The 23,228-nt window shown below is 37.6% G+C and overlaps 2 protein-coding genes across 6 annotated transcripts in view; one reads left to right on the top strand and one right to left on the bottom strand.

Annotated features, from left to right (window-relative positions):
- The window catches only part of CUNHXorf58 (chromosome unknown CXorf58 homolog), a 57,703-nt gene extending 56,715 nt beyond the window's left edge, over window positions 1-988 (bottom strand). For 3 of the 4 annotated variants that reach the window (XM_039362966.1, XM_039362992.1, XM_039362984.1), the window contains exon 1: window positions 797-988. In XM_039362966.1, coding sequence (XP_039218900.1) covers window positions 797-861 — 65 coding nt within the window. In that variant the 5' untranslated portion in view covers window positions 862-988. The remainder of the gene's footprint in view (window positions 1-796) is intronic. The other variant, XM_039362975.1, reaches the window with a different exon arrangement.
- A 7-nt stretch (window positions 989-995) lies between these two features.
- Window positions 996-22,019, top strand: APOO (apolipoprotein O). 2 transcript variants are annotated; one of them, XM_039363006.1, is made up of 9 exons: window positions 996-1,130; window positions 7,912-8,022; window positions 8,257-8,376; window positions 8,693-8,747; window positions 12,094-12,189; window positions 13,843-13,934; window positions 16,257-16,364; window positions 18,156-18,239; window positions 20,820-22,019. In XM_039363006.1, exons 1-8 carry the CDS (start codon window positions 1,122-1,124, stop codon window positions 18,210-18,212), a joined length of 648 nt encoding a protein of 215 aa, XP_039218940.1. In that variant the 5' UTR covers window positions 996-1,121; the 3' UTR covers window positions 18,213-18,239; window positions 20,820-22,019. The 2 variants fall into 2 exon arrangements, with proteins under 2 accessions (XP_039218940.1, XP_039218948.1); XM_039363014.1 differs by lacking the exon at window positions 18,156-18,239.
- The last annotated feature ends 1,209 nt before the right edge of the window (window positions 22,020-23,228 follow it).

Here is a 23,228-nt window from a genome sequence, read left to right as displayed (position 1 = left end):
GGTTGCAGGATTTGGGTTTGGCTAGTCTAGAGAAAAGGACTAGGGGGGACCTGATAGCAGTATTCCAGTATTTGAGAGGTTGCCACAAAGAGGAGGGGGTCAACTTATTTTCCAAAGCACCAGAGGGCAGAACAAGAAACAATGGGTGGAAACTAATCAAGGAGAGAAGCAACCTGGAATTAAGGAGAAACTTCCAAACAATGAGAACAATTAACCAGTGGAACAGCTTGCCAACAGAAGTTGTGGGTGCTTCATCAATGAAGATTTTTAAAAAGAGACTGGACAGTCACTTGTTGGAAATGTTATAGGGTCTCCTGCTTGAGCAGAGGGCTGGACTAGAAGATCTCCAAGGTCCCTTCCAGCTCTATTCTGATTGATTGATCAGTCTTTTATTGTTTCACTTGCTTTCTGACGTATCATATATAACAAATGTCATTTGTTTCTGTAGTTTCTATACCCTATAAAAATACTTGATCCCCCCCCTAATAAATGTTTTTCAGATGGGCAAAAAAGTCTCTTTGTGTGTCTCTCAAATTCAGGCATCAACTTATCAGTTCCGCGCCACAATCGGGGTCCCTGAATTTAGAGGCAACAAAGTAAGTTCACTTTCCCTGCTGGAAAGAGACGATTTATTTTTATTTGTAGGCAAGTGTGCTAAATCGAACATATAGCTTATATGATTTTGTGAACTACAAAGGGAACAAGTTGTCGTTCACAACAGATTTCAAAACCTGGTTATGCTATCCCTATCTCATATTAGAGTCGAACTCCTGGAATAACAGGGAGGGAGGTTTACCTCTGGTTTTCCTTTTCCTTTTCATTTAGGACGGAAGGCGATAAGGGCGTATCGTTCCACATCATACCTCACTTTCGCTCGAAGATCCGTTTTCTCAGCGTCTTCAGTCCAACCGCTTTTAGCGGTTGCCTAGATACTAGACGCTCTACACAACAGAAAGCAGGACAGGCAAAACCCGCCTCCGAGTAGTGGTTTTTTTTTTTTTCTAAAGTGGCACGTAACGTCCGCCGGCTTTTACCATTACAGTACAGTACCCGTATATCAAGCGCATACTTTTTACGTCATCAGCCCTGGCTACACTTCAGGAGAACACATTTTCACCGCTATGTTCAAGGTGAGAAAGTTTCCTTAGTACTTTTAGGAACAAAATTGGCGACATAGCCTTCTCCATCTTTGGTGCAGCTCCTGCAACGTGCGTGTTTTGAGCTGAGATCATCTGTAGAGCAGTACTTGCTCCTTGGGCTTTTGCTTGTTAGTTGGAGATAGTCTAGGCGGGCTAGGCGAAGGGGTGGCGGTATTGCACTCATGCCCGTTTATCCAGCCTCGCCCACCAATATTTGTTACCGAGTACATAAATAAGGAACGGCAAGACAGGAGAAAGAAGACGAGCGCATGATGAGATATGAACAGCTTAGTAACTAAAAAAAGCGATGATTAAAATTAAAGTAACACTTCCGAATGTATAGTTGAGTGTATAGTTGTATGGTTGAATGTATAATTATATTTATTAGAATTAGGAAAAAGTCACAAAATATTAACTCTTCCTCATGTTAAATGATGCAAAAATGAAAAGTGAAAAAGACTAAAACACTCACGTTTTAAAAAAAAGTTAGTTCAGCTGCTGTATTCATTTTAAAGTTGATTGCAAGATTGAGATAGAGGATTGAATGAATGCATACTTTTGTCAACCAGAATGCCTCCAGAAGTCCTGAATCACAACTTTTGTGGTTCCTAGTCAGTATATAGTTGCATATTTAAACTAGAGGAAATAGTTTTGGAGAAAGATGTTGTAAAAGGAATGGTGAACTTCTTAGTTTGAAAACATGTTAGTCTTGTAGAGTAGATATAATTTTTTTTTAAAATACATTAAACTGATACGGAGGAATTACACCAACAGATAATTGTCTAGAAATAACATCCAGTTCATAATCCATATGAACATTCAAATTCATATTGTCAACTAACCTGTAAAAGAGAAATTTTCCTTTTCACTATTGAATGGGAAACTTGTTTTCAGGCTGACTGTTCATTTATAATACAATTTGGATATATTGGTTTATTCCTTAGTTATATTAACTATTTGTGCTGTCAGTTTAAAGTTTTTTTTTCTATTAAAATAGAATAATAAAATAAGATCATTAAGTTCAGCTCCACTACTCAATGTAGTTAAAGTATATCCAACAGATGGCAGTCTAGCTCCTGTTTGCACATATTCTGGAGACTTCTCCAGGAAATTGATTTTACTGTTAAATTGTTAGATAGATTGAAATTGTGTATTATTTATTTATTTATTAGATGGGTATTTATCCTGCCTTTATTATTTGTAAGTAACTCAAGGCAGTGAATATACACAATGCTCCCTTCTATTTTCCCCACAACAATTCTGTAAAGTAGGTTGGTACTGGAAATGTAGCATTTATTTATTTATTTATTTATTTATGAGACTTATATACCGCTTTAAGTGCAAGCACTCTCTAAGCGGTGTACACCAGTAAGCAATGTATATATATATATTGACATTGCCCCCAACAATCTGGGTCCTCATTTTACCTACCTCGGAAGGATGGAAGGCTGAGTCAACCTTGAGCCGGTGAGATTTGAACCGCTGACCTGCTGAACACAGTCAGCTAAAGTGGCCTGCAGTACTGCACTCTAACTGCTGCGCCACCTCGGCTCTTAATTTTGAAAATTAGGATGTATAGTAATTATTATTTATTAAATTTATATGCTTCCCAATTCCTAGAGACTTTGGAAAGTTTACAAATGTCATGAAAACATGACATGACTTTAGAAAGTTTACAAATGATAAAAAACATGAAAACATGAAATGAATATAACAAAAAAAGGTAGATATTACAGTATAACCAACCAAGTTTAAACAAAAGAACACCACCTAAATTAAAATGAGGCTTCAGTCATCCCTATCAAAGGCCTGGACAAAGAACCAAATTTATAACCAAGTCCTATGTAGATCTAAACTGGCAACAGTGCAGCATGCAAATCAGAGGAATTACATGGATATAATAAGGCACACATTGAATACCACACCAGTTGAAGCCTCTGGATACTCTTCAAGGTCACTCCCATGTAGACCACATTGCAGTAATCAAGCCATCATGCTTATATACTGTATATTTATATTAAATATAAGTTCTAAATATATATTTAAAACAATCTATTACCCTCTTTTCTCTGAATCCATTTTTAATGTAATTGATATTCATGGTGACTAAATAAAAGTGTGCATGCTGGGCAGTGTGAGAAAAAACATTATTGCATGTTTGCAATAGTGGCGAATATCTGTAGCTTGGGTGTAGGATGAGGGTGAAATTTGTTCTCCGAGCTTGTGGGTTGTTTTCTTAAATATTTCATTACCAGTGTCTATACTATGTAGCTTTTTCTAATGGCTGTGCATGTGGCAACTCAGGACCCTTCATTGATAGCCACTGCTTCTCTTTTGTGGTCTTTGCGAGCGAAGGGTGAGTGAAAGAGCAAGCGAGGGGCTTTTGCGAGCAACGTGTGAGTGAATGAGAGCAAGAGAGAAGTTTGTGCGAGCAGCGTTTGAGTGAATGGAGCAAGAGAGAAGCTTGTGTGAGTAACATGTGAGTGAATGGAGCAAGAGAGAAGCTTTTGCGAGCAACGTGTGAGTGAAGGGAGCAAGAGAAGCTTTTGCCAGCAATGTGAGTGAATGGTGCAAGAGAGAAGCTTGTGCGAGCAATGTGAGTGAATGGTGCAAGAGAGAAGCTTTTGCGAGCAACGTGTGAGTGAATGGAGCAAGAGAGAAGCTTTTGCCAGCAACGTGTGTATGAATGAGCAAGAGAGAAGCTTTTGTGAGCAACGTGTGAGTGAATGAGAGCAAGCTAGAAGTTTTACTAGCAAAGGGGGAGGGGGGTTGCGAGTGAAGTATGAGAGAAAAAGGGAAAAGTGAGGGGGAGAAGGGAAAAAGAAAAGGCATTGACTTCTGAGTTCCACTGTTGCAGTAGGAAGGAAGCATTAACATTGAACCTCAACATTTTACTTTTCCATAATATAAACTAGCCATTTCTATAACAACAAATGAATTTAACCAGTAAAGCCCAAAATCCTCTCTCCCTTTTTTTTAGTCATCAAGTTTTTTACACCTTGCTAAGCACTGGTAGTACTTGAATATTGTCATGTCCTAAAAGTGGTACAATCTGTGAAAAGATTGAAAAGCCCTGTTCTAGGCTATGTAGTCACATGTATTCCCAGAATTGTTTTTATTGATACTTTTTTCCTAACTCCAATTTAAATAACTAGAGTTCTAATTAAATAGTGCCCAACCCTTCTATTTGAAAACAGAAAGTCTCTATAATTTGCTGTTTATCAGTAGTACACATTCTATCTACTTAGCCCAAGAGACAGAGAATAGTAATTAAATAATAATTAATAATAATTGAAGTGCCTCAGCAGATGGTGTTGTCTGATTTTCTCTGGCCACAGGAGCTAAATAAGAGCATTCTTCATTAAAAAATGGTTGGGAGATGACCAGGAAACTCCGTGACTCTAGGTTAGATTATATAGTCACAAAATATTCTACACAATTAAGGCATTAGCAAATCATTTTAATGTTGTTGAGAAGTGAACTATAGGAATTTGTCACTAGCAATTGAAAGAGATTTTACTTTAAGTGAAGACAAATCTTGAATATATCTGTTGTGCTATTCAGTATAGTGGGGGGGCTGCAGTTGTGTTTTTTTACCTTTACTGTTTAATGTGCTATTGCAGTGTTTCTCAACCTTTTTAATGCTGCGACCCCCCCCAACCGGTCGTAAGTCGAGGACTACTCAACTGGTCGTAAGTCAAGGACTACTCAACTGGTGCAGCACCGTTTGCAGAATGGGACTTTTGGCGGGCTCAGCAGGGCAGAGACAGCCTGGACAATTCCTATTGGCTTTCAAAAGCCAATAGAATAAAAGGGAGTAGCACAGCTAAGGAAAAGGGGAAAAAAATGGTGGACTGCGTTGTTTGGCAATCCCTGTGAAATGGTCGTTCGACCCCAAATGGAGTCCCGACCCACAGGTTGAGAACCACTGTGCTATTGGATGAAACAAGTGATGTAATTAATGACAATTTTGTTTTGGCCAACTCTAATGAAAAGCATGTATTAGCATTAAAAAATTTAAGCCAGAGAATCATTTGTATAACAAAATCCAGTCTAAGAAAATATAGCCATACGGTCATATTGTTTTGTTCTTGGTTCTGTATGGATTGAATTTTGAGCAATTTGAGCTGTTCAAATTACAAAATGGAAATAGCCTGTATTGTGACTCTATGTCCTAGAAAATTTGATTGAGCTACTCAATGAGTAAAGTTCTCAGGTTTATGCCTGGGTTTTCCATAATTAATAATGTTTGTATGATTAAGTACTATGAGCCATTGACAACTCACATTATTAATACAGAGTATAGCGGCAAAGAGATCCATACATAAGCAATTATATTTTTAAAAGTAGGCTTACCTTCTTTGATCCTGGGAGAGCAGATACCGTCCCCTCCAAATTATATAGTTTGTAGCTATGGCAGATCACTGCTGCTTTAGCTGAGTCCTTAACACCCAAATAACATTCTTGCAGAGTAACTGCATTCCCTAGGAAGCTCAGTGTGGCTGCTTTGAAACCATCCTGTGTTTTCTCTGTAAGGATTTACATAGATCTATTTGTGATGTGATTGTTTTATAACAGGACTTTTCAACTGGTGGTATGCGTACCACCTGTGGTACTTTGCCACGTGGCAGGTGATATGCAACTGCTAGCCAAGTGTAGCGGGGCAGGGGAATGAGCCAAAGTGACCCAAGCCTGAGGGAGAGGCAGCTGCAGCTGCAGGACTGTCTGGGCTCTGTAGAAGCCCCAGGAGCTGGCAGGGCTCCAGTTGATTGGCGCTTCTGGAAGCAGCAGCACAGAGCTGGAGGTGAACTGAAGAAAAAGGGGGGGGGGAAAGGAGAAGCTATAAAAGGAGGTGGTTTGGGCCAGAAAGGGGAAAAAAAGACAACAGGGAAACAGAAGGATTGCGCAGCAGGCAGGGAGGAAACGGGGACAGGGAAAAAGCAGCAGCTGCTGGAAAAAAGGTCCCCTGGTTCGTTTTCTCCAGCCAGGAGACTGCAGTCAGCGCTGGCAAACGAGCATGTTGGAAAGGAAGTGGGTTTATTTAGTTCTGGATCAGTTGGCAGCTTGATTACGTTACCATAAGGATTTTTGTACAGTTTTTACAGTGTTTTGTAATTCAGAGGCTCCTTTGTGTGCTTTGGTTATTGGAATATTTTAGTCTGTATTTTAGGCTAGCAATGAGACCAAAGTGTTGACTTCTGTAGGTTTAATCCCTTTAAATAAATGTCATTAGTTTTATCCCCTTATCTTGAGTCTGTCTATGGATTTTAGAAACTTTTATTTGAAGGTAAACAGACCTAATTTAAGGCTAAAGCTTTTTGCAATTGCCAGAGCCTTTCAGTCTTGGTTGCAACATTGTGACACGTGACACACCTGAGGCAGCTTAAAGAAAAAAATCCAGAATTTATGTATTTCTTTATTTTGTGAGCCTTTCTTGCTTTGCACTTGATTCCTATGTCCTTAAAGGTAGAGGGAAGGGATGGGGGGTGCATTCTTACTACACTGTGCTCAGAAGGGAGAGAGGAAGAAGGGCTGACCAGCTAGCTCAGGGGTCTACAAACTTAGCAACTTTAAGACCTGTGGACTTCAATTCCCAGAATTCATCATCCAGCCAAGATGGCTGAGGAATTCTGGGAGTTGAAGTCCACAAGTCTTAAAAGTGCCAAGTTTGAAGACCCCTGAGCTAGCTGTTAGTGGTGCCTATTAATAAACATGGATAAATTCATCATACATTTGTCAGTGCAAAGGGAAAGTGATTCAGCAAAGGAACAGCCACCAAAGAAATTAAAACTGGTACTTTTTTCCTTTTTTTCTACAGTTTGTAATATTTTATTACATTATAGAATAAAATACAAAAACAAATAGTAGGACACAGTGGGGGGGGGAAAGGGGGGGAAAGTGAGGGGGAGAAGGGAAAAAGAACAGACTTCCTCTGTTGCAGTAGAAGGAAGCATTAACATTGAACCTCAACTTTTTACTTTTCCATAATATTATAAACTAGCCATTTCTATAACAACAAATGAATCTAATCAGTAAAACCCCAAATCCCCCTCTTTTGTTTTTAGTCATCAAGTTTTTGATACCTTGCTAAGCACTGGTAGTACTCAAATATTGTCATGTCCTAAAAGTGGTATAATCTGTGAAAAGGTTGAAAAGCCCTGTTTTAGAATTTTGTTAATGGCAAGAAGTATTAGGATTTAACTGCATGCATTCAAGATTTGACTTTGTTTTAAACTTCTGCTATTTTTGAGGGAATTGTAGAAGTGTTGAACTTCCAAAAGGAGAGCTATTCCTGATGAACCAATGAATAAAAGTGAATTCTTGCCACTCCCTTGTTCTAGGATTAGGTCGTGGTGTCCAGAGTAAATACTAATTAATCATAAAAACCTGACCTTGTAATTTGATCAAGAGAATGAATGCTTTTCAAAAACATGTTTACATCTCTTCTTGAAAATGTCATTGGTTTTTTTCCCCCATGATCAGCCTAATGCTTTGTTTTAAGTTCCTGGCTCCTGTAGATTTTTTTCTTCCAATAATACAGGTTTAGAAGCTTACATATTTGACATAATACACACCAAGTACAGGAGATACAAGGAACAGCCTTATTGAGGCTCAAAAATGTGCTTTTGTGGATTTATATGCATCTTTCAGTTTCTATTTTACTAAAACTGTGCAGTCTGGCAATAACTTGCTTAATTCATGTTTGAAATGCAATTATGTATGTTCAATTCCATTTGTACATATGAATTATCCCCATTTTTATTATATTTAGATAAGGCAGTTGATTGTTGCACCTGGTACCTTAAGCTTGCTTGCTGTACAGGTTTATGCTGATTCTGCTGAGAATAAATCTTCCAAAAAGAACCTACTAAAGGTTGATGAGGTATGAGTCTATCTTTTCTCTAAATGATTTGTTTATTCAACCATTCTCTAATTTCAATATGTAGATTCATAATTTAGATTTCTTCTCTTCTAATGTACTTATTCTTTTTTATGAAGGTGTGTTGCAATGCTGCCTCATTCTGATTTATGTAAAAGAATTTCCCATGTGGAGAACCCCTCCAATATACACTTTTATTGGAACATAAATAGTAACTGTATTTACTGCTGTTTACAGCTTTCACTCTATACTAGTCCATCACCAAAATCAAAGTATGTGGAAGATCCAGAGTCACAACTGGAAGAAACTATTTCTCATCTGCGGCATTCTTTGGGGCCATACGCAGCTTGGGTTCAGGTATAGCACTTCATTTTGTTACCATTCCAAGAACTGAACAATTTGTATAAGCTTATTGTATAAGCAATTTATTGCAGAAATTATACAAGGAGAACCTATTTCTCTTGTGTTCAGTGTTATTACTTTGTCAACTCAGTTATTTTGGTGGTAGCCAATCTTACCTGATCTCACAAAATTACTCAGGATTGGATTAAAAATGCCAGGGCCTATGGTTTACACTGGGAAGTCCAAGAAATATCCCATACTTAAATTGATTTGGAAGAAATGCCACAATCTTTTAATATACTAATAGTTGATTCAATTTTGCCCTTTTTAGGACTGTACTGGTAAAGTTATGCCTAAGGTAGAAAAGGCCTGTGAATATGTTAAAGGTGAGAGCATGTTTCCAGAAATTAAACTATACGCATTTTGGAAATATTATAATACATTGTTACTGTACTGTGCTTGTGTTACTGTACATATTTTTAAAGTACTGTAACTTCATTATACAGTCTGTTTACATTCCCATTGCCTATGATTGTTTTATGAATAAGGTCATATACCACCCTTCTAATAACAGTAGAACAGACATGTCAAACACAAGGCCCAGGGGCTGGATGCGGCCCGCGATGTGGTTTCATGTGGCCCACGAAGCCATCCTGGAAACAGTGAGGTAATGGCCCCCACTGCTTGGCCCCGGCCCAGGCCTCCCAGGAGCCAATGTACAACTTTGTGGGGCCATCTATGCTGAAACGCATTCAGTCTTAGCTCCACAAGGCCGTCTGGAAACACTAAGGAACCAGCCTCTGCCGCGTTGGCCCCACCCCTGGGCGCGCGCTGGGGAGGTGTCGCCCTTTGTGAGGAATGAAGAAATGCACCATCGCCTGGAAGTGGCCAGCAAATGGCCCTCACCTACTTCATATATCCGGCTTGATGGGCTCCAGGGGAGGGGTTTCGGCAGGCAGCGGGGTGCTTTCCTCACAATGTCGAGAGGCTGAGCCAGGCGGCTCAAATCCAAAAAGAAGTGCGCCGTCGCTCAACCCCCAGCCTGCCCAATTTCAGCAGGCAGAAACATGCGAGCTTTGTACTACCCGGCTCAGCCTCTCGGCACTGTGAGGAAAACACCCCACTGCCTGCCAAAACCAGGCAGGCTGGGGGCTGGGTGGTGTCGTGCTTCTTTTCGTATTCGCGCTGCCTGGCTCAGCCTCTTGGCACTGTGAGGAGAGCGCCTTGCTGCCTGCCGAAACCAGGCAGGCTGGGGGCTGGGCAGCATTGCGCAGCTAATGTCGACTCTCATGTTGCTCATGGCATCCCCTCCCCCAAAGCCTACCAAGACAGATATGTGAAGTAGGCGAGGGCCATGGGTGCATTTCTTCATTCCTCATGAAGGGTGACACCTCCCCAGCTGCGTTTCTTGCCTGTTTTTCTCCCTCCCTCATTTCGAATATTTTCCCAGCACTCTGTTCGAAGGAAGGAAGGAAGGAAGGAAGGAAGGAAGGAAGGAAGGAAGGAAGGAGAGGGAGGGTCTGAGGGAAGTCTGCCTTAGTCCTGCCCTGCTGCCCTTTCACCATCTCCTTGCCTCCTCCTCCTGGCCTATCCTGTGGTCTCCCATCCTATTGCTGAGGAAGCTTTGGATACAAAACCGGGTCTCTTCCCATGGAGAGGGAGTGCGCCTCCCTCTGACTTTGTCTTCATACCCATCATGAGCAGTCTGGCTAAGGAGAGCAAGCACAGCAGTAGCAGCCTTTAGGAGGAGGTAAGTGCAGCTGGGCACCTCCTTGGGGAAATGGAGCTGGGCTTGGTGCCGCAGGTGCTTGAGGGCCAGGCTGGGTGTTTGACCTCTGCTGCCCAGGGCTCCGGGAAGCCTCCAGCACCATCCAGGCTCCCCCGCATGGCCTGAGAGGAACAGTGAGGCTCTTCCAGTGGATCATGCCTTGGCGCTTGCCCCGGTTCCACCCCCTTCTGCCAGAGACCCTCAGATCTGTCCCACTCCTGCCCAGACCCCCACAGGCACCCTTGACACGAACGATGAAGAGCTGGCCATGTCCACCCAGTAGGCCACACCCACTCCATCCATGCCCACCCAGTAGGCCACGCCCACCCTGGCCACACCTACCCGCCCCCCCGAGGACAACCACAATGCTGATGCAGCCCTCAATGAAATTGAGTTTGACATCCCTGCAATAGAAAGATACTTAAAAGAGTCATTTGGAAGATATTCTATATAATTAGAATTCAGATATCTAGATTCTGTTTAGATATAAACATTCATAGTGAAAGTAAGTAAATGTTTGTATACTTGAAAATACCATTTGGGATCTGGAGTGCAAATCTCGTGCTCTGTGTTAGAAATCCAAACTAAAGCATCTTGAATAAATGCTATTTAATGTCTACTTGTACAGTTCCAGAACCCAATCTCTCTCTTTCTCTCTCTCTTCTTTTAACATTCCCCAGGCATATATTTTCCTGTATCTTAATTATAACAGGCCATAACATCCTTTCAAATAATTTCATTGTTACTTTTTGAGCAAAAATATGTTTAACCACTTTCATAACATGAGGATTGGAGATAAGCGATAAGGAACAATTCTTATGAATTCCATCATACAGGTAGTCATTGCTGAACATCAATTTCTTCAGTTACCATTTGCAACTGTTTTAATAGAGAAGTTAATTATCTAAAAGGTTCTCATAATTTCAGCGAGTATAGATAGCCCTTGCTTATCAATTACTTATTCAATAACCATTCAAGTTACGATGGGGCTGAAAAAATAATTTTACAGCCAATTTAAGACAATTTATGATCTTTACAGTGTCCCTCAGTCAATGATTGTCCTGTGCCTGATCTGTGTCATTTTCCCCTTCAAATGGGGAGATTGAAGAGGAAAGGATAACAAGAGAGTAAGCTATTTGCTCTCCCACACATCAAAAGCAATGAATTGCATTGACAGCCTAAAATGGGCACGCTATGCAAATACCTTACTCTCTTTCAATCCTTTCCTCTCCAATCTCGTCACTCTGAGTGGGTGCAGTAGAAAAAAGCACACAATTTCTTTAAGCAATGTCGTATTCCTTATCCTTCCTCCTCTCACAGAACACAAATTGAAGAGGAAGGAATTTCAAGAGAGTAATGTATAATATACTGTGTTTACTTGTATGAGAAGGTATGTCAGTCTAGTAAAGAGTGTAAAACTTGATCAAAATTGTAAATGTCTTAATCTGAATGCAATTTAAATTATTTTTTTAAAATTTCCAGTCTAGACATCAGGAAATTCCAAGAGAACAAACAGCTTTTTAAATAATATGAAAAATATACCAAATGGTTACATTTCAAATCTAATGCTGACCTAGGAAATGGATCTTGATATGCTAATTACCAATGAACAGTGGCAACAGAAAAGAACAGGAAAAACAAAAGAACCAATTGTTAATATTTGACTATGACAGGTGTACTTGATTCAAGTCCCAATTAAACATAAAAATTGATTGATACTTCTTAGTTAATCATTGTTTCTTAGTCTGACCTACCAACAAGATTGTCACAAGGACGAAGTGCAAATATCTTTCTAACTAATATATCTTTATTATATTAGATAATAATATATCAAATATGTAACTAGCTATTCATAATGGAAATATACAAATAATAATTAAATACTCTGGAATAATATTTAAATACTCTAGAAAATAGGTGTAAACAGGTAATGTGCTACTGGTGTTTTTTTTTTTTTTTTTAAGAGAATTATGAAATCATCAAAGCTCCACCTCCAGGATTTTATCCAAGGCTTGGTGTTATAGGTTTTGCTGGTATTGTTGGATTGTTCTTGGCAAGAGGTATGTTTGTTTTCAATGTTTATTCAAATTTTGGTGTCCATTTACTCTTTCAGCAAGGCAGAACTTAAACTGCAAGGTACAATTAATTGATACTATGATGCTCAACCAGAGTTTTACCATCATTAAACTACAAATAAAAATTTCAATAGATCAGCATTAGAATTTATTTGGAATAAGCTGGACACGTTTCAGACAAGAGGACCATGCATAATACAGGTGTAAAAATACTTATTATAAACCAACAATTGCATCAACTAATTCAAAAGTAAATTCTATTAAGGAACAGAAACATGATGATTATGCATTTAATGACTCATTTTTTATACAGTGAGAATGTACATATTCTTATACAGAATGACATATAAATCATGATCCTCTTTTAAAGCCATTAGTTACTCTATATTTAATAGACAAACATTGCAAAACACTGTTTTCATATTGTTGCTGAAGTCATGTGTTAAAAATCATAGCTTAGCTATAAGGTACATGTCTCTAGTAAATGAAGTAGAGGTAGAAAAGAATCCTGACTAAACCTTATCTCTGCTATTAATCAGAGATCCTTCTGGGCTCAATTAATAAATGAATAATCTGACACAGTATAAGCACTGGTTATTCATAAATAGCATTTATGAATAGAGCAAGTGTTTATCACTTGTTGAATCTATCTATGTGGCTAGCCCAGGGGTAGGCAACCTTGGCTCTTTTATGACTCATGGACTTCAACTCCCAGAATTCCTGAGTCAGCATATGCTGACTCAGGAATTCTGGAGTTGAAGTCCATGAGTCATAAAAGAGCCAAGGTTGCCTACCCCTGGGCTAGGCAATATAATTCTTTCCCAGATGTTTTGGAATATGGAGACTGAATTATAAATTAAGAATATGTGGGTAGGGTCTTCAAAGACCAAAGCCAGGCTTGCATCATTTTGCTACAGTGTTTAATATTCCTTTGTTCTTCACTATCCTGTTTTCCTATATCTTTATATCTAATTATCAGTTAACATCTTTTCCCTAGTCTACCTATTGCCAAAGTAATTCCTATAATAGTAATAGAAAGATTATGTAACTTAGTGTGGCTAAGAATCTGCCCTTTTGGACACACGGTGGTATAGTGGCTTAATGATGCTGGAACTGCTGGCCAGAATAGTCTGCAGACCGGTGGTTCAATACCAGCTCTGTGAGACAGAATGAGCTCCTGCCACTTGCTCCCCAGCTCCTGCCCACCCAGCAGTTTGAAAGCATGCAATATTGGAAGTAGATAAATAGATATCACTTTGATAGGAAAAACCTAGCTATGTTTGTGTGTGCGATGAGGGGAAGCCAGCTCTGGACCTAGCTGGATGTGAGACAATGCAACATGAGGCAAAGGGAGGCAAGACCAGCAGAGTTGCCTGGAAGAGCCAGCACTCTGAACACCACTAATCAGCTAGTGTAAGCTAGTTTGTCCCCTGTGGTGCACCAAGGATAGACAGGCAAGTGCCAAACAAAATGAACTAGCAATTTAGGCTATCAGGACTGCATTATGTGTAGCATTTGTAGATTTCCCTGACATTGTATGCCATACTCTAAATAAATAACTAAGTATGTATGTAAATAAGCAAGCCCTTTTAATTTTATCTTATTCATACCAGAAGTAACATTTCTTCTGTGGAATAGGTTCCAAAATTAAAAGATTGGTGTATCCAATAAGCTTCATGGGGATTGGTACTGCTCTCTACTATCCACAGCAAACAGTTGCTGTTGCCAAGGTAATTATTGAAAATCATCCTTTTTATTCACGTACCCTTATATTTCTTGTAATCTTTAACTTTTATTAAGTAATACATTCAGTCCAAAGTGTTGGGTTAATATACTGTAGTGTAGGATTCCATAAGTGAATATGACTTTGTGCACACACACATACAAACATAGTTGAGTCTGTTGGTTTGATCTCCAAGCTTGGCGATTTGGCTGCAAACGTTTCATCCCCATTCGGAGGGAGGCATCTTCAGTGCGCTTTGAATTGTGCTCGTCTGTCAGAGCATCGGCCTTTAAATTGCAGCCAAATTGCCAACCTTGGAGATCAAACCAACTACCAATCCGAGCTACTAATGTTCAAACACATCTCATAGTTGAGTCTACTTAGTCCCAATTCATTATTATTTGTTATTTATCCCAGTATATCAGTTGGGGAGATTTTAGTGATTTGTAACTCTAATTCTATTTCCTTAATGAATAATCAGGAGACCAAATGTTCTCATTAGCACATACTTTTATAGCTATTTTTTCTGCAGAGCCTCTCATGAAAAAACTTTGTAGCTTCCTGTAGTTTCTTTTTTCATCAGTTATGTTTTCCTCTTCTTAGTAATGTTGAAGACAGATTTTTTTATATATAACTGAATAGAAATGTTTCTTTATTTTATAAATGCTAAAATTAAGTCTGCACAAATAACTTAATAGTGTTGCTCATGAAACAGTACAAGTAGTAGAATATCAAGTTGCAGCAATTTTATGTATTAATTTTATGGGGTGCCTATAAAATGTGTCTACTTAACCAATTAAACCCTAGTAAGAACCACACCTGGAATATTGCAGCCAATTTTGGTCACTTCATCACAAAAAAGATGTTGAGAGTTTGGAAAAATATTCAGAGAAGAGCAACTAAGATGATCAAAAGTCTGGAGACTAAAACATACGAAGAATGGCTGCAGGACTTGGGTTTGGCTAGTCTAAAGAAAAGAAGAAATAGGGGAGACATGAGTATTCCAGTATCTGAGGGGCTGCCATAAGGAATGAGGGGGTCATGTTATTCTCCAAAGCACCAGAGGGCAGGACAAGAAACAATGCTTGGAAACTGATCAAAGAGAGAAGCAACCTGGAATTAAGGAGAAACTTCCTGACAGTGAGGACAATCAACCAGTGGAACAGCTTGCCTCCAGAAATTGTGGATAGTCCATCACTGGAGATTTTTAAGAAGAGGCTAGACAGTCACTTGTCTGAGATGGTATAGGTTCTCCTACTTGAGCAGGGGGCTGGACTAGAAGACCTCCAAGATCCCTTCCAGCTTTTCTCTTCTCTTCTCTTCTCTTCTCTTCTCTTCTCTTCTCTTCTCTTCTCTTCTAATTGCAGCTAAAAAGTATATTAGCACTGTATAGCCATCTTTTCTTGAATATAATTTGAGACAATACAATATTTTCCAACATTAAATACTGAACCATAGAACAAAGCTGTCTATTATATGAATCTTGAAAGTGTAATAGAAATGATTACAGCTGAAGTTGTTTATAGGATGGAAGCTTTCAGTTCTGTTAATGATTACACAGAGCTTATGCATCCTGCTTTTGCAGCTGAAATTCAGAACTTCAGTTTTTAAACTGTAAATGTTCTCAGAGAAAACCAATGTTTCAATTTGTTTCTGTCAAGTCTTACACTATTCTAAATCATAGTTTTAGCTACATCTGTTCACATTTTGTAACTCTATAATTTATTTTCTACTGAATTATAGCATGGAAATTTAAGGGTGTTTACACAAGGGGAAAAAATTTTCCTCTCCTCTATAGAGATTTGAGGCCCCTGAAAAGGTTTCTGGAAATACTGCTTGTCAGTATGGGGTAAAGTGCAAGATGTTGCTATGTAAAATAGGCACAGGAATTTCTCTTTGTTTCTGTAAGCAGTAATTTAAAGCAAAATTTCTACTTACAGTTTATTTCAAAACTTGGTAAGAAAATCAGATGCTTTTTTTTGTGCTGCCTTTCCCAAATAAACCTCAACTATTCTTCTTATTTATTTATATTATAATAAAGTCATACTGGGCAATACTTATGGCTGACCTATACATTCATTTTATGATGGCACTGAGAAATTGAAAACGTTGTTTAATGTGTATTGCAGTGTATGTATCAAGGTATCTTAGTATAAATTGAATAAACTAGCAGTTATTTCTTGCTATCTTGTTTACTTTATAGCTTTTTCTCTCAATATCGTGATTTGCTATACTACTTACCTAAATTTAGATATGTCTATTTATTGAAATTGATCAAGCCAGAATATACCTCTTAAGGTAACTATTATCATATCACTGTTTTTGAAAGGTAACTGGCTTCCGCCTATATGACTGGAGTCTACAAGCATATATAAGCCTAGAATCTCTTTGGAAAGATAGTTCAAAAAAGAAAAGGTCTGCAAAAGCTAGTAACAAGGTATGGTGTCTGAGATGTTTCTTGGCATTTTTTTTAAATTTGGCATGTACGTTTTTGTTTCTGCTGATTTGTCCTCATATTTTAGTTATAAAAGCTATGCAGGGATAAACACAAGCTATGACAAACTTCAGCAATAATTAGGAAAGGCCTGAAAACCTGGCTCTGCTATTTGGTCTGGAGATCCATTAGAGCAGGGGTCCCCAACCACCCGGGACTTGACCTAAAACTGGGCTGCAGCCTGTTTGGAACCGGGCTGCGTGAGCTGTGAGCGAGCACACATGTGCACATAGCTCCACTTGTGTGAGTGGAGGGCACTCACATGCACATTTGCCTGTCACACAGAACCATCCCTTCTGCCCCCCCCCACCAGACCACCAAATCAGAAAGGTTGGGGATTGCTGCATCAGGGGAGTACATCACTATAGGCTACCAAACTAATTAACTGACCCCACCTCCCCCCTTTGCTATCTGCTCCTCCTCTGCCCGTCTTTTTAAATTTCATATTATTGTACTTCCATTGTTTATTTTTATTGTTTTATTCCTTTGCTGTTGTTATGTTTACATTTTTTATCATTTTTGTTCCGTTTTATTGTAAGCCTCCCAGAGTAGCCCCATGGCGAGATGGGCAGCAAATCAATCAAACAAACAAAATATATTTTAGGGTAAAGATAAACTTCTAGATAACTTCAGTATAGTTTGGACTACATTGCCTATGCTGGATATATCTAATGGCAGTTGTAAATTATAGCAACTATAGAACATGAGCTTTATTCCCTCTGTCTTAGTTGATCATTACAATTCGAGGTAAATCTTATAGAAATCATAAATCTTTAAATTTTTGTCTTACTAGTCTCTCTAAGCCATAAGGGGAGAAGATAAAGCTTATGGTTGCCAATGTATTAATCACCAGAACAATGCCCCCATTCTCCTGAGATTAAAATTAAATAAATTAATATGATCAATATATAATCTGAAAAGTTTGCTATCTCCCTGTCAGATGTCCAGCTAGTGAATCCAAATAAGGAACTCCTGGGACTTAGTTCTTCCCAAAAGTAACACTTTTATTGAATACACTACATTGGAACAAAAGAAGTAAAACCAGCTCTGAATTTCTCATTCAAATGTCCACATAATTAAACTTGAATTTCCCCTTTGGCTGTCCCCTTTAGGCCATTGCAATGTCCAATCACATATGTTCCTTTTGTTATGGGAACTGCCTGGACCATTCAAACATCTGTGTAGCGTGGCCTTGAAGGGAGGAGCAGGGTCTCACAATCTGCAGACAGATTCTTGGCATTCCATTCCCACCCCATGCAATTCAACCATCCCCCCCCCTACTGTTGTCAAGTTGAGAGCGGAGAAGAAACTAGGTGAAAAGCGAATCACTCTTGACACTCCCATTTTATTACTGAAATAGATGTAGACATTTTCCTTTTAATATGCAATACCATCTTGTTTTTACTCAGATATCTATTTCTCTCAAAAGATTTTTTTTTTTGTCCATAGGTAGAGTTATATAATCAGAGGAGTCACTTTGTAATTCCCTCCAAAAATCCAAGCCTACATACTAGTTTTTTTTCTCAAATATTCCAAAATACCTGCTTAGGAGAAATAAAAATTAGGTGCCATCTTAACATGAACATGTGGAATCTGAGGTGTTAAATATTTCTAAATATTTCAGGAGGCAATTTTGTAAGATTTTCTTGGTTATCTCCCAGTAATCTTTGTTTCTAAATAACTTCAATCTGTACTTTTTTAATTTTTAATTTCCTTGTTTATTTGTTCATGAAGTCCGATGCAGAAAGTGAAAAAGAATTGAAAGTACAAGAAGAAAAAGCCGTAAAATAAAATATTCCATTACTACTTGTTGAACAGGTAAAAAAAAACAAGCATGTACTGTCCTTAGGACAAAATTGTATTATTAAAATTGTACTCTTTATAAGGAATACCAGCGACAGAGAATAAAGGTCCATCTAGTAGTACCATTCCACTTGTTAATTAGACATTATTAGAACAATTTGGAGCAGAATTCAGAAATATTTATTTTTATTCTAAAAACTATTCAGAAACAATTGTTAAAATAAAAATAAATATTTCTGAATTCTGCTCCAAATTGTTCTAATAATATTCTAACAAGTGGAATAATTTAATGCACATGTCAAATTAAGATGAGCAATTTTAATAGACCAGAAGCTGTCCACTTTGCATAGAGAAAGTATATGCTGAATCATAATGCTATGTAGTTAAAAGAAATTGTTTGAGGTGCTTTATAATATTAATACAGCAACAATGAAGATCTATGAACAATTAGAATAAATGAAACTAATCTAAATAGAATACATTTAAATATTAATGCTGAATTCTTCTTGCGCAATTCCCTATGCATTTGGGTCAGGTAGTTCAGTGACCTCTGATGGTGATCTGGCTTTTTATATGTGGGGTTATTATTTAACCAAGGCACCATAGGTTATATTGTTACAAAGATTTTAATCTTTGTATTTTGCCCGGAATAATTGCTGTGGAAGTGTGAGTCTAAAAAACATTTAAGTAAATAAATAACTTTCCCCCCTCCATTTTTTCACCAGAGCTGTTAGCAGTGTAAAATTTTCCATTTGATGGCCATTGTTTAACATGTTCCTAACAACTTATAAATTATGGTTTCAGTACTTGAGAATATGTTTTTCAGATTTGGCCATTATATTCACTTGATTAAATTTAAATCCTATCTTTCTGTCAGGAGCTCAAGGTGGTGTCCCTATCATTTCCTCCTTCAATTTCTCCCCGTTAAACTGCTGTGTGAGGTAGGTTGGAATGAGAGAAAGTGCTGGCCCAAGTCACCCAATGAGCTTCCATGGCTGAGAGCAAACTTGAATCTGACTCGTTGTAGTCAAATAGACATAGTTCTAAACCAGTATATCATAGTGCATTATGATTTACAGCATGGTATGCTACGATTCATGTAAAGTTGAAACAAAAGCTTCTAAATCCTCCTTAACAACTTTGCTAGGAAGAAAGTGAAGAAATATGCAAACTCAGGGTGAGGTAAGAGTGGTTAGGCTTGTTTTCTTATTGCTGACATATAACACTTAATGCCTGTTGTTTGCCTTGTTTGTTTGATTGGGTTTTACAAAAAAATGTTTTTTTTTTAAATTCAATAAAATTAGATTCCTTTTTATTTATTTTTTAACATGCTGAGAAAGCAAATATGCAAATGGAGTTACTTTAAAAAACATTAACTGTTTTATTACTGAAGTCATCTCTTCTGATAATTCCAAAGGTATGATAATATGCACAGTTTTTTAAATTACAGTGTTAACTGTAACTCCATAAAGGCTTAACTTTTAAAATAGGAATCAGGATATAAATTCTGCTAGGCTGTTCAATGGGAGAAATCGTTCTTCGGCTTCTCCAGCAAAAGTACCTTTCAGACAGAAAGTAGAGAACTAGCTGATGCCAGTTGGAAAAGATACATTGAACTAGTTAGACAAGAAGCTAAACCAACGTATGTTTCCTATGTTCCCATCCACACAATTCCGTAATTCTTGTTATTGTACACAAACTGAAAACTTCTACTACCCATGGGGTAATGAACATTTCCAGATTATTCAAAATACCAATATATGTTTCGTTAGCATCAAATAGGGAATCTGGTTCTGCCGTTTTGAGCTGGTACACTCAGAAAGTCTCAAGGGTACTATTTCTAAAGGTCAAACCTTTGAGAGTAGCAGACAAATAATTGCTCCAGAGTCTAAATACAAGGCAAACAAGCAGCAAGAACATTAAAATATAAAACCATTAATTTGATTCTCTACTTACTTAATTTAGGAAAACATTTTCATTTGTACAGTATTCCTTGTACATAGCCATATTTCCCTACTTCATTTCTATTCTGTGCATTATGAATGCACAATCCACTTTGTCAACCCACTTCCTTCATTTCTGCTTATAGAATTAGCCACTCTAGTTCGTCTGCTGACCTTATCCAGCCTTCCTTTTTTCTAAGAAGCAGTGATGAGCTTTCTTTTTTCCATACTGAATCTGTACCTTTACTTCCCATGGGCTCAGACATATTCTGAGTAATTAAAATAGTAGGGGCCTAGAGGACCCAAAGGAATACTTCATCCTTCAATCATCCTTCAATCAGTCTGAAACTAAGGGTTTTGTTTTAATTAATTGGAAAGTGGTACAGAAAAGCAAAGAGATTTCTTCATACTGCATCTAAATAATTCTGTCACATTTTTCTATTATGTCAGAATTCACCTTTTGCCAATCTCACTTCTGTGAATGTATAAAGATGTAAAAGATTTGTTGCATTCCAGATGACTATAAGCCATATTTGAATATCCTACAACAGGGATGGTGGGGATGTACTTCAAGATAATCTTATATCATTATTCTTTTGAATATAGATGGATAGATAACATATAGAAATCAACACTTTTTTTTAAATTACAGAATCTATGAAGATTGAACATGCTTTGCCACTGTCTTTGCTTTGGAAAAGTTGAGTTGAAAACTGACTGAATAAGAAGTACTATGGTTGTATTCTGCCAGCTTTGGACTTACGGTCAAAGTTCTGCATGATTATCTTAGGGTCCTTCAAGATCTGAGTCTCTCTCTGAATTCCTGAGCAATACTTGCAAAGAAATACATTTAATTAAATGTAATGATATGTAATGCTATATACATGTTTAAGATTAGGCTGCAAATTAAATCTCAAAACTTCTTAGACCCTTGTTACTGTTTATAGGCTTAATTAAAATGAATATTGAAAAACATTATTCTCTTTGTTTTTCTTCTATTAATTAAATTGTGCTATCTTACTAGCATTTGCATAGAAAATTAAGAAGAAAAAATGAATAATATTTTTGGTAAGTAACAAAGCTAATTTGTCAAAGGGGGTAGGGGGAAAAATCAGAAATGCAATAGGTGTCTGAATTTTCCTTTTCCTCTGCAAATTAAATTCTTCTGGATAACAGAAATCAATGGGGAAATATATAATGGAGCATCTGTGAGCTTGCTTCTGTAGACTGATGAGAACAAAATTCTTCTTTAAGCATTTTTTTCTTGCTTGAATGCACAGTTGAGTATGGATGGGAACTAATTATAGCATAACTAATGATTTATTCTTGGGCATCCATAAAGAAAAATTATGCAGTATAAAAATCCAAATATCCAACCCTAGATTGGGGATGACAGATAGAATTTAAATTGTTTACAGCTATTTGCATGGAATGTCTCTGATGGGGGAAAAAAGGTTAACACAATAATAAAATATGTTTTCAATTTCAGGGTCAGATATAAACATTTACAAATGAATTGAAACAAGCAGACAAAATAAGCACTGAGAATTTACATATGTTAAGGATATTAAACACATTTTCCTTTAAACACTTTAAGACATTTCATTTTCAAAAACATACAGTATCTTTGACAATTATGTGAAATTTCTTTTATAATTCATCAAGAGGTTATAAAGGAAATGCGGTCTTGTATGAATGTAATTCTGTATTAAACTAGTTGGGGTGATTATTGCTACTTAATTTTTTTTGTGTCTTCATAATTTTCAGCATGTATGCATGTATACAGAGGGAAAGATAAATCATAATAGATCTAATCTGTATGATGATTATAAAAGAGCCTTTTTAAAACGTGTTTTGTGTGATCATTTCTCCCCTAAGTTATGGGGCACTGACTCTCCTGTTTTCATGTATGTTCTCACTTGACTGCCACCAATTTATTTCTTTGTTCACTTTCTGATGCTAAAACAAAGAAACACGTTTGTTTTTCTAGTTTTATTTTAGAAATAACATGTTTTTCTTAAAGCATCTCCATAGGTCATATTTGCCTATTGAAAATGTGTCTAAAACCTGGCACTTATTCAGATAAGAAAATGAGAGTTAGTATGATGTAGTGGCTAAGATGCTGAACTAGAATTGGGGAGGACTGGACATTCACAGGCTGGCTTTGGGCTTGCCATAAATTTCCTCAGCCCAGTCAATCCCACAGAGTTGTTGCTAGGAAATGGAATGAAGGGGGCTGGCCATATAAGCTGTCTGGTGATCCTGAAGGAAAGGCAATAAATAAATATACTGAGTAATAATAATGATATCCTGTTTCCAATAAAATATTCTTCAGAACTAAGTCAAGGATGACTGTAGTTCAGTATTCTATTGATCATCATGGTCATGATCATAATCCCAGATGATAAGCAAAGGAAGAAGATAATAGTTGATTTATCCCTCAAAGCCATAGAGAGATAATACATTTCTTCCCCCCCTTTTAGGAATATATGTTTGGTTAAGATGACTACAATAGAATAGAAAAGAAAAATATTTTATTTGGCCAAGTGTGGTTAGACACACGAGGAATTTGTCTCTGGTGCAAAAGCTGTCTGTACAGAGAAAAGCAACAGTAATAATCATAATAATATCAATAAGAAGGGGTAGTAAAGACAATGATAATTTAATACTACAGCCATATAATATGGGTAAAAGTACATAGACATTAGTACTATAAGAATTAGGTGTTCAGCAGAGGGATGGCATGAGGGAAGAAACTTGTCTAATTGTTTCCGCATGCAATGTCGTATAGTGGCCTCCTGAGGGGAGGAATTTAAACAATTTACATTGAGGATGTGAGGGGTCTGTAGATATTTTCTCAGCCCTCAGACAGGTGCAATATACAGGTTTTCTATGGAAGGCAGGCTGATTTGCAGTTGTTCTTTCTGCAGTCTTAACTATGCATTGGAATGTGTATCTGTCCTATTTGGTTGCTGTACCAATCCAGACATAGAAGTATAAATAAGAGACTCAATGATTCCTCTGTAAAACTGTATTAACAGCTCCTGGTGCAGTCTGAACT

This window comes from Crotalus tigris, unplaced genomic scaffold (assembly GCF_016545835.1).
Source record: "Crotalus tigris isolate CLP2741 ecotype Arizona unplaced genomic scaffold, ASM1654583v1 scf7180000017589.2436309, whole genome shotgun sequence".
Lineage (NCBI taxonomy): Eukaryota > Metazoa > Chordata > Lepidosauria > Squamata > Viperidae > Crotalus > Crotalus tigris.
The sequence above is the reverse complement of the archived record's forward strand: the minus strand, read 5'-3'. Positions and strand labels throughout refer to the sequence as shown.